The 17639-nt window shown below is 38.8% G+C and overlaps 1 protein-coding gene across 2 annotated transcripts in view; it reads left to right on the top strand.

Annotated features, from left to right (window-relative positions):
* The window catches only part of KPNA1 (karyopherin subunit alpha 1), an 82215-nt gene extending 65991 nt beyond the window's left edge, over window positions 1–16224 (top strand). For both annotated transcript variants that reach the window (XM_066347826.1, XM_066347825.1), the window contains exons 12-14: window positions 613–740; window positions 9563–9741; window positions 11362–16224. In XM_066347826.1, the coding sequence (XP_066203923.1) occupies window positions 613–740; window positions 9563–9741; window positions 11362–11549 (495 nt within the window). In that variant the 3' untranslated portion in view covers window positions 11550–16224. The remainder of the gene's footprint in view (window positions 1–612; window positions 741–9562; window positions 9742–11361) is intronic.
* Window positions 16225–17639: the final 1415 nt, after the last annotated feature.

Here is a 17639-nt window from a genome sequence, read left to right as displayed (position 1 = left end):
ACAGACTCCAGGGAGGATGTTGCTGATACCAAGTATGGCCAGAAGATTAGGAATAATGAGGACTTAACTCCTTTTGATTCTTTTTTTTGTGTGTGTGTATGACAGAGGCAGAGAGAGGGACAGATAGGGTCAGAGAGACAGGAAGGGGGAGAGAGATGAAGCATCAATTCTTCCTTGCGGCACCTTAGTTGTTCATTGACTGCTTTCTCATATGGCCTTGACTAGGGGGCTACAGCAGACCGAGTGACCCCTTACTCAAGCCAGCGACCTTGGGCTCAAGGTGGTGAGCCTTGCTCAAACCAGATGAGCCTGCATTCAAGCTGGCAACCCTGGGGTCTTGAACCTGGGTCCTCCGTATCCCAGTTCAATGATCTATCCACTGTGCACCACCTGGTCAGGCTGGATTCATTTTTAACAGGGTAGAATGTCATTAGTGAAACTAGCTGAAAAGTTATAATTAGTATCATAAATAGTTTTATAATTTTTAAAAATTTTTTATTATAGTTGACATTCAATATCTTATATTAGTTTTAAGTGTACAGTGTAGTGTTTAGACATTATAAATCCTATAATTTCCCTTTTCTTTCTATTTAATTTTTTCTTTAATTTCAGACTGTGATAGATGCCAATATTTTCCCAGCCCTTATTAGTATATTACAAACTGCTGAGTTTCGGACAAGGAAAGAAGCAGCATGGGCCATCACAAATGCAACTTCTGGAGGATCAGCTGAACAGATCAAGTAAGTACTAGCCAGGTCGCATCTTATAAATTGATGGAACAATTATTTTGTCTACCAATTAAGAATGCTAAGCTATAGCCTTTTTTGGCAGCTTGTTCTCAGTTTCATAATTACTTACTCCTTTTCCATGCCTTCTTGCTGATAAAACTCTGGGATGTGAGGCCCTGGCCGGTTGGCTCAGTGGTAGGGTGTCGGCCTGGCGTGCAGGAGTCCCAGGTTCGATTCCCGGCCAGGGCACACAGGAGAAGCGCCCATCTGCTCCTCCCCCCCTGCTCCCCCTCCTTCCCCTCTGTCTCTCTCTTCCCCTCCCACAGCCAAGGCTCCATTGGAGCAAAGTTGGCCCGGGTGCTGAGGATGGTCCATGGCCTCTGCCTCAGGCACTAGAATGGCCCTGATTGCAACAGAGCGACACCCCAGATGGGCAGAGCATCGCCCCCTGGTGGGCATGCCGGGCGCATGCGGGAGTCTGTCTGACTGCCTCCTCGTTTCCAACTTCAGAAAAATACAAAAACAAAACAAAATAAAAAACTCTGGGATATGAGAACTAAGGCATAGTTGAGGTTGAAGCAGCAGAAATAATTGTAGGGGTGGCTTCAGCCTACTCTGGAGCTGCTTGGTCAGGCTGGAGTCCAACTTTAATAGTTAACTCTTGCTATTTCTAGTTTAAATGTCTTAATTGGACCAGAGTTGAAAGAGTAGTATATATTAATATGGGTAAAGTGCCAATTTCAGTAGAGGCAAATGTCTCCTAAAGTCCTATAGTGTTCAGTAAAGAGAGAGATATCTGTATTACCTTGAGACTTAAATGGCCCCTTGGATATCAGTTTATAATCTTAATAGCTAATAAAGGCATAAATTTGGAAAATAATCATAAAAAAGAATGAGATCTTACCACTTGCAACAGTATGGATGTACCTAGAGGGTATTTTGTTAAGTGAAATTAGTCCGGTAAGGACAAGTACCATATGATTTCACTTGTGTGTAGAATTTTAAAGAACGATATAAACAAAACAGAAACAGACTCATAGGTACAGAGAACAGACTGGTGGTTGCCAGAGGGGAGAGCAGTAAGGGGACTTGGGTGAAAAAGTTGAAGGCATTGGGAATTACAGATTGGTAGTTTACAAAGTAGTCATGTGCATGTGAAGTACAGCATAGGAAATATAGTCAGTAACATTGTAGTAACTGTATGGTGCCAGGTAGGTACAGGAAATATTGGAGGGGAATACTTTGTAAAGTATATCATTCTAACCACTGTGCTGTACACCTGAAACCAATACGAAATACTGTTGAACGTAAACTGTAATCGAAAAATAAAAATATGGATAGGAATCAATTAATGAAAGGAATGTTATATAATTAAATGCTAAGTTATGGACATTTGGTATTTCAGATAGAAAAAAAACAGTGATAAAGAAATGGAACCTTGACTCAACTTTTTTTATGGGGAATGTAGATTAAGGGAAATTGTTTTGAATGACTCTTAAAGCATCAGCCCCTTCCTTATATGTACTACCACGGAAACAGCTAACCTCTCATATTGTTGCTTTGTGGGTTGAATGAACCAATGCTAATTTTTAGTGCTATATTGAGAATTCAAAAACAAAAAGTAGTGTAATCCTAACATCTCAGAAATTGATCAGGTACAGAAGGTAAGAGGTATTGACCTGAAATAATAAAATTATAAAGAAGTTAACACAGGCCCTGGCCGGTTGGCTCAGCGGTAGAGCGTCGGCCTAGCGTGCGGAGGACCCGGGTTCGATTCCCGGCCAGGGCACACAGGAGAAGCGCCCATTTGCTTCTCCACCCCTCCGCCGCGCTTTCCTCTCTGTCTCTCTCTTCCCCTCCCGCAGCCAAGGCTCCATTGGAGCAAAGATGGCCCGGGCGCTGGGGATGGCTCCTCGGCCTCTGCCCCAGGCGCTAGAGTGGCTCTGGTCGCAATATGGCGACGCCCAGGATGGGCAGAGCATCGCCCCCTGGTGGGCAGAGCGCCGCCCCATGGTGGGCGTGCCGGGTGGATCCCGGTCGGGCGCATGCAGGAGTCTGTCTGACTGTCTCTCCCTGTTTCCAGCTTCAGAAAAATGAAAAAAAAAAAAAAAAAAAAAAAGAAGTTAACACATGCAATAGCTTTTTTGGTAAAGTTCATTATGGACAGGTTATTCAAGGAAGACTTTCAAATAGTCTTGTATGAGATTTGGGTTTTTCATTCTCCAAGATTCTGGTTCTGTGGTTAAGTAAGTCCTTGAATAATGTTTTGTCATAGTGTAGAAACTTGACTCTTGTTTATATCAATGAGCCTCTGGTGAAATTCGTTTTGTTATGTGTCGTTTCACTTCAAATTATGGAACCCATCCCTCACCGGTTACTCGGTTAAGAGCGTGTTCCACAACAAGGTTGCAGGTTTGATCCCAGAGCAGGGCACATGGGAAAGCAACCAAAAAATGCACGATTGAGTGGAACAGCAAATGCTTCTCTTCCCCTTCCCCTCTCTCTCCCTCTCTGCTTTTCTAAAAATCAATAAAAATTAAGCCTTGGCCGGATAGCTTGGTTGTGGAATGTCGTCCTGGACCATGGAGGTTGCCTGTTCAATTGCTTGTTCAATTCCCCGGTCAGGGCACATACAGCAGCTGGATGTTCCTGTCTCTCTCTCTCTCCCTACCTCTCTCTCAAAAAAAATAAGTTACAGAACTTATTGACAAAGTTAAGTGAGGACTTAATGTCACTAGATGGCAGTCAAGTGCAATACTACAGAAGTTATTTGAACAAGTGATAGATTTTATGTTCAAATTCAGATTTATAACTAATTTGTCTCTACATTATATACCAAATCTGTTTTTTTTTTTAATTTAAATGGTTAAGCTGTATACATATATATTTTTTAAACATTTCTAAAATACTTGGTAACTTTTGTTAGAAAGTATCGGGTATTTTGCTCTTTTAGAGAACAGTAGAATGGGTACTACCCCTTTTTAAAATCTAGCATAGCTATTTATAATCATTAAATTAGTTATCAATATTTTAGCAGTTACTTAACTAGATGAAGAGTTTTCTTAAAAGATTGCAAAAATTTACAGTCCAAATTGCAGAAAGTAAACTGATTTTACCTCATTCTTGTTGGAAAGACAAGATTTAATTGCAAGAACCAATTAGAATAACTTAGAAAATATCCATAATTCTAGATTAAATATAATCAGATATAAACATACTGTTCTTAAGAATGAGGGATAGTGTTGTCTGGAATTAGTGTTTCATGAAAGAAGTGAAACTTGTCATTTGAGTAGAGATTTAGCAATTTTAGAGGAGAGAGAATACAGTGAGAAGTGTAAGGGAATATGCACAGTAAATGTTATTGGAACAGTCGAAGTAGTCTTGCTATAGGTTAGCAGATCTTAGTCTTGGGAAGACTTGCGGTGTCTTTAACCTTAAGAGTGAAATGAAATGAAGACCATAGTCTTTTGAGGAGAGAAAAGAGAGCAATTAAGATGCTCCTGCAATAGTTCAGTACAGTGGTAGTCAACCTGGTCCCTACCGCCCACTAGTGGGCGTTCCAGCTTTAATGGTGGGCGGTAGCAGAGCAACCAAAGTATAAATAAAAAGGTAGATTTAACTGTAGTAAGTTGTTTTATAAAGATTTATTCTGCCAAACTTAGCAAAAATTCGACATAAAGTACTTGGTAAGTAATTATTATTATATGCTTTAACTTGCTCTAACTGCTTTATAAATTTTATAAAGTAAAGTTACTTCCCTACTTTATAAGTCACCATTACTGTGGAACCGGTGGGTGGTTAGAAAATTTTACTACTAACAGAGATTCAAAAGTGGGCGGTAGGTATAAAAAGGTTGACTACCCTGGTTTAGTATATAGTGATGGCCAAGATTAAGATAGTAGCTATATCTTGGAATATGGATCTGAGTATGGGAAAGCAGTATCTTCAGGATTCAGTGCTAGACTATAGGTAACAAAGGAAAGGGAAAAGTCACAGATAACTAGGCAAAATGTTAGTGCTGTTAATAAAAATTAGGACACAGTGGAAGCAAAATCCTATTTGAATGGACAGTTTCAGACTCAATGAGTTTGTTGCTCATCTGAAGAAATCTGATTTTATCAATTGTCTCTAAGGCCCTGGCCGTTAAAAACTCACTTTCCTCCATTCTAGAGATTGTGGATTTCTTCTCCATGGACCTCCTAAATGTAAAATTACCAATTAGATCAGCTCTCTTAGGTTTGAGACATTAATATAATTTGAGAAATATAATTCACTTTTTCAGATGATGTATTCTTGTGGACTGAATTTCCAGACCCAGAACATTTTCTTAATTGTAACTTTTTCTGTCACAGAAGCTAGCTCTGTGGCAGTGCTTGTTTTTTTTTTTTTTGTTTTTTTTTTGACCAGTGCTCATTTTACCCAGTTTTTTGAAGTGCACCACCCATAGCCACTCCCAGACTTTAACCATAGAATTGTGCTTGTTTTCAGTGCTATTTTCTAGTCATCTTTTCAAGTCTTCAAACTTTTACTGAGGATTTTCTCAAAATAATACAGCTTTTCAACTCCTACACAGCCCGTATGCCCTGGTCACGTGTTTTGCTTTTAGGTGCAAATTGTTGTCTTTAGAGAAACTTGGATCACTAGTGAACTACCACTGTGAAGGGCTTGAAATCTCCAGGGGTTTCACCAGGAAATAACACCTTAGATATTGTAACACATTCTGTTGACTCAGTGATGCTGCTACTGACTTGAAAACAGCTTTTAATCTCTAATGTCCTTGGAAAGAAACTTGTCATCTGCTGTGTTTGTTCACATCTGGTAATCTATGTTAAAATATTTTAAATGGCTAGAATTCAGAACCCAGAACTCATTAAATGAATAATGCTAGAATACAAAGTACTGATTCTATATTTTGCAAATCTCACCTCTTCAGAGCTCTAGATTTACTTACTAGCATATTTTTTGGATAGAGCTTTTTAATAAGAACATTTTAGTTAATAATTATATAGTTCATTTCTAAGTTATTCATTTAATCATATACAAGTTCTAGAAGCTTAGTAGCAACCTTAAAATTTGTTTTAAATTCTCAATCAAGTTTTCATTACACTGGTTTTTATAATAAAACACCAATGTTACAAAACTACTTTTTAACCCATTTATGCCGGAGGTTGAAATTTTTAAAATTCAGTCCATCAAAATTTTTCCAAAAATTTACATCAATTTTTAACAAGCTCCCAGCACGCCACTATCTACAGTAGTGACTGTGCACCACGTGAGAACATGTATCCTCAGGAACAGACGTGTGAGAAAAATCAGACCTCAGTAATGACGTTGAGCAGTAGGATATAAATAACTCCCACATCACTACCGTTTCAATAATGGGACGTGAGGCATAAATGAGTTAAAGGCAATATAAGTATTAGAGGTCAGCCAGGATTTTTATTGGAAAGAAGAGCAGGCCAGGATCAAGTTTGAGGACAATTTGGAGATTGTGAATGAGTCTCTGAAATACCAGTTTGTGTTAAATAGACTCACCTCTATAGGCCAGTGAAGTTGAAGTGTAGACATGCACGTCATCTGTTTAATCAGCTACTCTTAAAATTTTGCTGGAGTTTTGTGACAGACATTAATTAATCTGTGGTTCCCAGACTTTTATAGTTGAGGAAACGGAGGTACAGAGAGATCAAATAATTTGCCCCAAGTCGTATGCTTGTAAGCAGCACAGCTGGAAGGTAATAGTGGTGGTTATCTCTAGGTACTTTTTATTTTTCGGAATGCTTTTTTTTTAATTAATTAATTTATTTTTTACAGAGACAGAGAGTGAGAGAGAGGGATAGACAGGGACAGACAGGAACGAAGAGAGATGAGAAGCATCAATCATTAGTTTTTTCATTGCGCGTTGCAACACCTTAGTTGTTCATTGATTGCTTTCTCATATGTGCCTTGACCGCGGGCCTTCAGCAAACCGAGTAACCCCTTGCTGGAGCCAGTGACCTTGGGTTCAAGCTGGTGGGCTTTTGCTCAAATCAGATGAGCCCGCGCTCAAGCTGGCGACCTCGGGGTCTCGAACCTGGGTCTTCTGCATCCCAGTCCGACACTCTATCCACTGCGCCACTGCCTGGTCAGGCTGAATGCTTTTGTATGTTCTCCAAACCTGCAACAACTAACATATTGGTAGCTATAAAACAGGCTTGATTTTTATTTTTTAATGAAAATGAGAATTATATATGTATGTTTAAGGAAAGGTTGACTAAAACCTTGGTATAAAGGAAGGGAAAATGATCAGTGCTGGCTTTAAGGCTAGATAACGGACACTCTGTTCATAGGACGTGTAGTCTTAATTGTCCGGAAATATTTAAATAAAATTAGGCATAATGCTATTAAATTCACTCCTGAGTAAAATAAAAATGGCAATAAAACATAAAACTGCTTTTTTAAAAAATTAAGACTTTTTAATAACCTTTTTAGATTTATAGAAAAAGTGAGATGATAGTACAGAGTAGAATTTCTGGATACCTCTCCCACCTGCACAATTTCATCTATTATTAACATCTATATAGAGTGGTCACATTTTTTAGAGCTTATGAACCAATACTGATAACATTAAAGTTCATAGTTTATATTAAGGATCACTCTTTGTGCCTAAGCGGTGGCACAATGGATAGAGCGTTGGACTGGGATCCTGAGGACCCAGGTTCGAGACCCCGAGGTCACCAGCTTAAGCGTGGGCTCATCTGGTTTGAGCAAAGCTCACCAGCTTAGACCCAAGGTCACTGGCTTGAGCAAGGGGTTACTCGGTCTGCTGAAGCCCCCCCCCCCCCCCCGCCCCCGTCAGGGCACATACGAGAGAGCAATCAATGAACAACTAAGGTGTTGTAATGAAAAACTAATGATTGATGCTTCTCATCTCTCTCCATTCCTGTCTGTCCCTATCTATCCCTCTCTCTGACTCTATCTCCGTCTCTGTAAAAAAAAAATAAAAAAAAGGATCACTCTTTGTATTGTACAATTCCACAGATTTTGATGACTACGTGATGCCTGTTTCCACCACTGTAGTATCATACAGAAGAGTTCCACTGCCCTCTGCTTCACCTGTTCATCTACTTCCTTACTCCCATCCCTCAAATCTCTGGCAGCCACTATTCTTTCTGTTGTCTTTTCAAAAATTTTGCCTTTTCCCTATAGTGTAAGAGTCCAAATAGACTGGTTTCTTTCACTTAGTAATATGCACTTAAGGTTAGTTCGTGTCGTTTCATGGCTTGATTGCTCATTTCTTTTTATTGCTAAATAATATTCCATTGTCTGAATGTACTGCCATTTATTTTATCCATTATCTATTGAAGAACATCTTGGTGCTTCCAGTTTTCGGCAGTTATGTAGAAAACTGCTGTAAATATTGGTGTATAAGTATTTGTGTGGACGTAAGTTTTTGTCTCAGTTATCCTGGCAAGCTCCATATCCTTGCCAGGATCTAGTATTGTCAGTGTTTTGGGTTTTAGCCATTTTAGTAGGTATGTAGTGTCGTTTTAATTTGCAATCTCTTAATGACATATAGTATGTTGACCATCTGTTTATATGCTTATTTGCCATTTGTATATCTTTGGTGAGGTTTATGTTTAGATCATTTGCCCATTTTATTTATTTTTTATTTTTATTTATTTATTTTTTTGTATTTTCTGAAGTTGGAAACAGGGATGCAGTCAGACTCTTGCATGCGCCCGACCGGGATCCACCCGGCATGCCCACCAGTAGGCGATGCTCTGCCCATCTGGTGCGTCGCTCTGTTGCAACCAGAGCCATTCTAGCACCTGAGGCAGAGGCCATAGAGCCATCCTCAGCGCCTGGGCCAACTTTGCTCCATTGGAGCCTTGGCTGCGGGAGGGGAAGAGAGAGACAGAGGAAGGAGAGGGGGAGGGGTGGAGAAGCAGATGGGCGCTTCTCCTGTGTGCCCTGGCCAGGAATCAAACCCGGGACTCCTGCACACCAGGCCGACACTCTACCACTGAGCCAACCAGCCAGGGCTGCCCATTTTTACATTGAGTTGATTTCTCTAATTTTTTTTTTTTTAATAGTGAGAGGAGGGGAGACAGAGACAGACTCCTGCACGTGCCCCGACCAGGATCCACTTGCAAACTCATGGGGTGATGCTCTGCCCATCTGGCGCTCTTGCTTCATTGCAACTGGAGCCTTTTTTTTTTTTTTTTTTTAGCACCTGAGGCAGAGGCCATAGAGCCATCCTCAGCGCCCAGGATCAATTCGCTCCTATCAAGCCATGGCTGCAGGAGTGAGGAAAAAGAGAGAGAGAGAGAGAGAGAGAGAAGCGAGAAGGGGAGGGGTGGAGAAGCAAATGGGTGCTTCTCCTGTGTGCCCTGACCGGGAATCAAACCCAGGATATCCACACGTCAGGCCAATGCTCTGCCACTGAACCAACTGGCCAGGGACTCTTATCTTTAATTTTTTAAGAGTTTTTTGTATAAAATAGAATGGCCTGTAGGGCCTGTTGTATTGGCTTCCGCTCCAGGTGTGTCATGTTTCAGAGGTGAGGTTACCTATGGAAACAAAGATGAAATTAATCAAAATTATTCTATTTTATTCAAAGAAAGAATTCTGAATTTTTAGAGTCTAGTAATTGTGGAAGGAAAAAAGGATAGAACTGTCAGAGAACTTGTTTTGTTTCATTTATCTGTAGCTTTTTGTGCGATAAGGTATAGCTTGTATGGTTAATTGGATGTCTGTTTTTATCTCTGTAGTCAGGTTAAATGATCTTTTCACCAACTTAAGTTGTAGTGAATTAAAAGCTTTGCTTGACTAAGTTATTCTTTCTATTAATTTAGGTACCTCGTAGAACTGGGTTGTATCAAGCCCCTCTGTGATCTCCTCACAGTCATGGACTCTAAGATTGTACAGGTTGCCCTAAACGGCCTGGAAAATATCCTGAGGCTTGGAGAACAAGAAGCCAAAAGAAACGGCACTGGCATTAACCCTTACTGTGCTTTGATTGAAGAAGCTTATGGTAAGATAAGAGGATTAATTGGAAGTCCTGAAATTATTATTTTTTTCTCTTTGCTCTTCTGGCCTGTCCACATCTGTCATTAGCAAACAAATATAAAAAAATTGTTCTTATGAATGATAATGTTAGCCAGTTTTACCCTGGGCTCTTAGGATCGTCCCAGTTCCCTGACTGCCTTTCCTTGTGGGCACTTTGCAGTCTCACTAGTCCATCTGAGCCCCAGGAATATTCATAACTACTGTGGATGATGCCTGACTCCTTTCCTCTCGCAAGACTGAGGGTTCTAGTTTTGCATCACACCCCCAGCTCCTGTATTCCTAAAGAGGTCCTGACTTTAAAGGTTTCTAAGAGTTTCATCTTAGAGTCACTTGGTTTCCTCATTCTTCTAATATCAGTCTTGTTTTTTAATAATTAGCCTTTTAAGTTTTCAAAGTGATTTTAATGCATAGCCAGGGTTAAAAATACTGTTCTGTGGTTTGTTTATTCCTGAGATTGGAATTAGGGGTTATTGGAATATATTCATTTTTCAAATTAATCAGTTAATATGGAGTTATTTTCCAAAATGATTTTAATTATTTTTTAAGAATCTGATTATAAAAGCTGCACCTGGCCTGACCAGGCAGTGGTGCAGTGGATAGAGTGTCGGACTGGGATGCGGAGGACCCAGGTTCGAGACCCTGAGGTCACCAGCTTGAGCGTGGGCTCATCTGGTTTGAGCAAAGCTCACCAGCTTAGACCCAAGGTCGCTGGCTCGAGCAAGGGTTTACTCAGTCTGCTGAAGGCCCATGGTCAAGGCACATATGAGAAAGCAATCTATGAACAACTAAGGTGTTGCAACGAAAAACTAATGATTGATGCTTCTCATCTCTCTCTGTTCCTGTCTGTCCCTATCTATCCCTCTCTCTGACTCTCTCTCTGTCCTTGTAAAAAAAATAAATAAATAAAAAGCTGTACCTGCTTAGTGTAAGAGATTTTGTGAAATGTATAAAAAAGAAAAATGTTGTTTATCCAGAGATCTTTCTCCACAAATATAAATGTTACTTTTTTATTTATATACATATTTTAATATGGATATATATGAATATTTATTTTTTCCTTTGAGCAATGTTAATATTTATTTCTGGTGTTTCTGTAGCTGTTAGACTGCTGATGGCTGCAAGTAAAAGAAAGTCTAGTTCAGATGGGCTTGAACTTTATTAACAAAAGGAATGTGTTGGCTAATTGTTCTAGTCCAACTTCTAAATTTAGTCAATAGAAACTAATTCTGACTGATTTAAGGGTATTGCACATTTGTTGAAATTATATTGGATAGCTCAGAGCCTAGGTGGATGGAACCAGGCCATAAGTGTAGTGCAGTAGGAACTCTTCTGCTACTGGATAGTGTCTGTTCTGGAAATTGCTGCTTCTGGGAACTGGCTGTTGCTGTGTATGGGTTTAAGATGTCAGTTTTTAATACAAGCGTTCAGATATAATCCCCAGCAGTACTTTCTGTGCTATTACTAAATACATGTAAGATATAAGAAGAGAGTCTTCCTTTACCTCAAGGAAGGAGATGTGACAGAACATCACTGCATTGGAATTGCTTACAGACAAATAACAGAGTTTCTTTACTCTTCATTCTAGGTCTGGATAAAATTGAGTTCTTACAGAGTCATGAAAACCAGGAGATCTACCAGAAAGCCTTTGATCTTATTGAGCATTACTTCGGTACCGAGGACGAGGACAGCAGCATTGCACCCCAGGTTGACCTTAGCCAGCAGCAGTACATCTTCCAGCAGTGTGAGGCTCCCATGGAAGGTTTCCAGCTGTGAAGTGATGCACTGCTTTCGTGTTCCTGTGTCAGACCAGGCTACCCTGTCAAGTCCTTTTGTGGAGCCCACAGTCCTCATGGAGCTAACTTCTCAAATGTTTTCCATAATACTGTTTGCGCTCATTTGCTTGCCTTGCGCACCTGCTCTCTTACACACATCTGGAAAACCTCTGGCTCTCTGTGGTGGAAAACCCTTCTAAGAAAAGGGTAACCAGAATGGCCCACTCTCTTAAGGAAAATCCCTAGGCTTTGGAGATCCGTACTGCTATATTATAAGAGTCATGGGAATATACACATATTAATGTGGCTCTCTCTTTTTTTTTTTTTTTTTTTGGTCGGGGAAAATAGAGGACTCCTCCTCATTCCCTTTTAAGTGGGAAAATGGACATTTAAAAGATGAGACTAAAACTGTATTGAATTTCATACAACTACTTGCAACAAGGGAGATGTTTAGATATGTTGTGTATACTTCAGAGTACTTTTCATGAGTTCTTCCACAGTGAACCCTTGGATTACCTGGTGGCTTTTTGTAGCCAAATTTGCATTAATCCTTACTGAGAATAGATGGTTTTCTTTCCTCTGGTGGCGCCATTCTTCACAGATATAAAAGTTAAACCATCTGCTCTCTCACCTTCAGCCTTCAGTGAATGTGCTTTATAGTTGTCAGGAATGCTGAAGAATTAACACTTTGATTCTCAAATGTGATACTGGTTTGAAGATTTCCTTAGCGCAGAAAGGAGAGGGACACATATTAATTTGTATGGCTATTGCTTCTCTTTGGTCTTATGTGTCTTAGAATTTGGAAGTGGTTCAATTCTAATATTGGTTGATGATTGATTTAGAATCCTTAGTAATCTAAACCATATTCTGTAATTCAATAAAGAAGTATAAAAAAAAACAACCCTCCAATCTTCCCAAACTTAACCAGTGTGACTAGAGGCTGTGTTTCTGCATTTAAACAAATGTTTCAGGCTTAGTGATCCTGATAAAGGTCCTCATTAAATTGGAGTTCACCCTAGGTGCTTTTCCCCTCTGTGACTGGCAGGTAACTTATACTTTTCAAGGTTACTTAGGGATTTTTTTAATTGGGTGCAGCTTGATTCTAATGTATCCATGCTGCATATATCATCCCGTTAATGTAGCATTCTTATCTTAAACAAATAATTGTCTTCTCAACATGACCTGTTTAACCCAAATAAGGGCAATTATTTTTTTTTCTTATAACCTCATTGTTCCCTAGTCATTTCACCTCCTACTAGTTAGTATTGCCCAGTCGAGTTGCCCTCCCACCATGATGAAATAAAAACAGCTTCTACCTTCTAGTTTATTCAATGATGACTGCAGTCTGTACCTGCAAATGGCGCTTCCAGTACTGTCTTCGGTGATCTACATTTGTGCTTGGACTGGAATGAAAATATAAGCTTAATTGCCAAGAGAACTGCAACTGAACATATGACTTCTTGGTGCTAGTTGGCCATCTTGACTCAGTGTTGGGACACACTGTCAGAGATTTTATATTTGTCGATGTGCTATACAAAATGAATTCTGAAGGAAAAGTTGCTCACTTTTGTTTTAAAGAATACCCTTTTAATCCTCTTTAATCTTGTCCTCTTCTAGAATTCATTATAACCCCAAAGTGTAACTATTTGGAAGTTCCCCTGACAAGCTCTTATATATCTCTGGTAGATCCTGCTGAACATTAAGGGTATTGAGAGCTTTCATACCTCATCATGTTGTCATTTAAGCAGTCAACTTATGTGACCTGACTTAAACTTTTTAGAACTCCACTTCATTTACAGTAGAAAGATACAAAGGCAAAGGACATTTCAGCCAAGCCTGTGACGCAGTGTTCACATCTAGCCTTGTGTCTGTGCTTGGGTGGGATACGGTCTGATGTTTGTCACGGATGGAGCAGCCCCTGCAAGAGTAGTCAGCTCTCGTTTATAACTGTACTTTTTCTAGTGCTGCTTTGTGCTAAAAGAATGTTGTAGTTTACTGCACTTGACCTGTAAAAAACTTTGACTCTGTAATTTTAGGGACAAGTTAGGTGGTTAATTTAAAGAAAAACTTTCAGTGTTGCCTTTACATCACATTAAAATACAATTTCTTTCACAAAAGTAATAGAAGCACTGATTTATAGTAAAAATCTTGTTTTTTAGCTTTGACTTTTTTGTGGCTGAGTTTTTTTTAATGGTAAATTACTTGTAACATAATTTCTCTAGGATGTTTTAAATTATGTACCTTTTATTGGATAATTTAAAATTTTTTCAGTTCATGTTGATAAACCAATTTGGAAAAAATACAAAGCACACAAAGTTGTTTCTCCAAGTTAGAAGAGCATTCATTGGAAATTTTTGCTAGCAGTTGCAGGCGTCTCAATGAATTAAAACAAAGTCCACTCAACTAATGTGGTCTATTTTCTGTTCAAAGCATGGGAATGCATTTGTCTTGCTCTTGTCCTAGAAGTTCATGAGCCATGAGATAATGAGCTAAATTTTTTTGGAATTTTTTAATATGAAAATTGGAATTGACTAAGAGTTAAATCCCAGCGTAACTGTTGGAACTGAGAAAGCAGCCTTTTTCGGTAATAGAAATTAATTTCAAAAGATAACTATAAGTCCTATTTTTTTTGTCTGCCTGGCAGATTGTGTCAATTTACTTTGAATTTATTGAATATATCCTATCACTAAGCTGTTACTCATTGCAAAAGTATGTTAATTTCAACACAGGAAAACTCTTCTGCAGTTTTTTACACTGATGAAGGGGGACATTGTTTGATTCCCCCTACCCCCATTTATTTTCTCCTCCAAACTTTCAAAGGACAGTCTTTGTATTGAGAACTTCAGTAGGGAAGGAAAAGCATCGAGAGGATTTGAGAGGAAAGGCACACCTCATATCTGAAGGACCAGCAGGGAGATACGATTAGGTCGGGAAATAACTGCTATAAGACATCAAGCATGGTGAGATTTAGGAGACAAGAGTTTTCCGTGGAGCACATTAATTCATATTCTTCTCATTAAGTAATTAGGTCCTTTTTAATTTACCTTTGTCAGCTGTACTGTTTTTGAAAACTGTTGCCCTAGGATTATCTCTTCCATCTGCCAGATAGAACTTATGGGCTTTGGGTCATTTTAATCATTATTGTCATAGACATAAACATTGACAGTTATCCCGTAATAAATCTGAATTAATCCAGATTGTTTCTGATATTGCTTAAGGAAAAAATATGTATATTTTATATATCAAACTTTGCCATCTAAGTCCTCTATTGTACATGGCTACCCACTGGCAACTTAGAATTTACTTCTCTAGTGCTAAATAAACATTATAGTTATTTAATTCCCCAATTTGGGGTTGCAATGTGAAAGGGTTTACCTTGGGTTGAAAGACTTTTCTTTCTTGCTGATAAGTTTTGTGAACATTTTTATATTAATAGGTAAGTCATGGCTGTTGTGAGAGCGTGGGGCTTTTCCTACAGGGTGGAGCCCAAGTAGGTTTACAGTTGTATGTCTTGTATTATTTATTTTCCATATGAATAACTGTAAACCTACTTTGCCACACCCTGTGTATGCATTAGAAAATTATGTCTAAGGATATTGTTCAGTAAAGAAAAGATACACTTTTAGAAAGCATTGTTTGCTTTTCATAATTATAAGCTATATGCTACCTCCTACATTCCAAAATTTGCTCATTTGCAGAAAGGTGTACCTAAACATACTAGTTTCAAATCTGAATTCTTTGCCATCTGAAGTTAACAGAACCATTTTATTGTGAGATGAGCAGAGTATCGACCCAGTTAGGAAATATTTTGGGCTAACTTTTCTTATCAAAAGTTATATAATATAATAAAAGTAATTGAATGCCAGATGTGGCACTAACTGGTACAGCAAGTCTAGTCCAACACGGAAAATATAATACGTTTTAGTGTCAGAAAAGGATAGGTAATGAATACCAGGGCATCAGAATAATGTGTGATAAAGTGAAACATGGAAATCACTCCAGGACATAAAGGTATCTGGAAGTTTGGGGTAAAAAGGAAGCATTTAGGGTAGATGAAGTTCCATTTTGTTTTCAACTGATGGGAGACAGGTCCCAGTGTGTTCTGTAGGTCTTTATTTGAGCCTCTGTTGTGCTCTAAGTGTTTTCACTTGTTCTTATTGAATCCTCCTGCTGCTCTTTGAGGTGGATAATTGTTACTATGTTATGATTACAGTCAAGACTTAGGACTGAATTTGCTTTGCCCAAGGTTACAACCATTAGATACTGTCTATGGAAAGATAGGGAAGTCCTGCAGGCTTTATGTCAAAAGCAACAGTCATGGTGGTGTTCTGTGCCAGGGAGTCCCAGAACAAGACACAACTGGGCCAGCTTTTCTTGGACCATGATTTCGGAATCTTCCTCATCATCAGCAGCACACTTAAATTGACTAAATCAGGAATAAGTTGTTTTAAGATTGCAAATTCTGGTGTGTAGGCTCTCTCAGCCCAAAACATCTTTCCTCTTTTGTGATGCCAAAATTGTATATGACTTGACAAAACAGAAATTTAAAAATAATATGCAAATAATTGATTTTGAGGTTAGTAGCAAAAGGGCTAAATTCAGAAGCATGTTTCCATCCAACAGACTTCACGTAGAAGGTATTGGCAGAATGAAAGGCTTTGGGGTGAAGAATCCTTCCTTAAAAAGCAGTGCCATCCATGGATGTAAATTGAACATAGCTGACTTCCTAAAGAAGTATCATCCTGAGGAGTGTCACAAAGATAACCTGATAATGGGTGTTGCTGAGTATGTTCTGCTTACCTCATCATTTTGACCACTCTGTCCTTTTTCAAAGTGTTCTTACACTTTGATTTGGAATGGCTCAAATTCTTTGTACTTGAATGTCAGGCCATGGGTGAGTGCCTTGCACCTCATAGGCCTTCAATAAATAATAAATGACTGAAGGAATATTCATCTATGTCATATGAGTAAAGAATATTTGGTTACAAAAAAAAATTCAAAGGAATTCCTTTATGCTGCTGTTAAAAGTCAGGATTGACAATTTTTTTTAAGTGTTTTTAAAATTTTTTATTTAGAAAATTAATGGGGTGACATTGATCAGTAAGAGTATGTAGGTTTCAGGTGAACATCTCTATAGTATTGGAACTGTTGATTATGTTGAGTGTCCATCACCCAAAGTTGAATCATTTTCTGTCACCTTTTATTTGTCTCTCTTCTTGCCTCTTCCCTCCCCAACAACCTCTTAAAGCTGTTGTCTTAAAATGTTTTTTATATGTAGTAACCTTTCAGGAGGCATAATCTGACTTGACATTTATGAAAGCAGACATTGTCATAGCAGAGGTTTGTTATATAAAAACCTATGCCTTCTGAGACAAGCTAATGGATGTATTTTACAGAATAGCTAATATATAATTAATGTGTTTATATATACTAAATATAGCTCAGCAGTCTCTTCTGACATATTCTAAAGTTAAAAACTTTTGGCCAATTATATCCAATTGATGTGGAAGTTGGTGGTTGCCTTAGGCCAGGGGTCCCCAAACTTTTTACACAGGGGGCCAGTTCACTGTCCCTCAGACCATTGGAGGGCCGCCACATACAGTGCTCCTCTCACTGACCACCAATGAAAAAGGTGCCCCTTCTGGAAGTGCGGGGGGGGGGCTGGATAAATGGCCTCAGGGGGCCGCAGTTTGGGGACGCCTGCCTTAGGCTATTAAGTAGTGATTTTTTATTTTTACATATATGTATTGTTGCATAAGAACAATTTTCTCAATCCATGCCTCCAACTTAAATGACAGATCAGTAGAAACAGAAAGATAGTGTATTTTTCCAATCCTTGATTGCTTTTCTATCAGTTTTGAGAGATTCCACTTACCAGGTATTTTTTTCTTTAAAGCAAAACATAGCCTTAGTTCCCACAGACTACACTGTCATCTGTAGTACAACATTGTTGGGTTTACACGTTTATTGTAGCCAGCTTAGATGACTGTTGCCCCTATTTCACTTATCATTTTGAAAAAGTCTTACTGTTTTAGAAAAAAAAGTCAATAAATGGTCATTTCTGTGATCTTGAATGTTTTGCAAAGAATAA

This window comes from Saccopteryx leptura, chromosome 8 (genome assembly GCF_036850995.1).
Source record: "Saccopteryx leptura isolate mSacLep1 chromosome 8, mSacLep1_pri_phased_curated, whole genome shotgun sequence".
NCBI classification, from domain to species: Eukaryota; Metazoa; Chordata; class Mammalia; order Chiroptera; family Emballonuridae; genus Saccopteryx; species Saccopteryx leptura.
The sequence above is the reverse complement of the archived record's forward strand: the minus strand, read 5'-3'. Positions and strand labels throughout refer to the sequence as shown.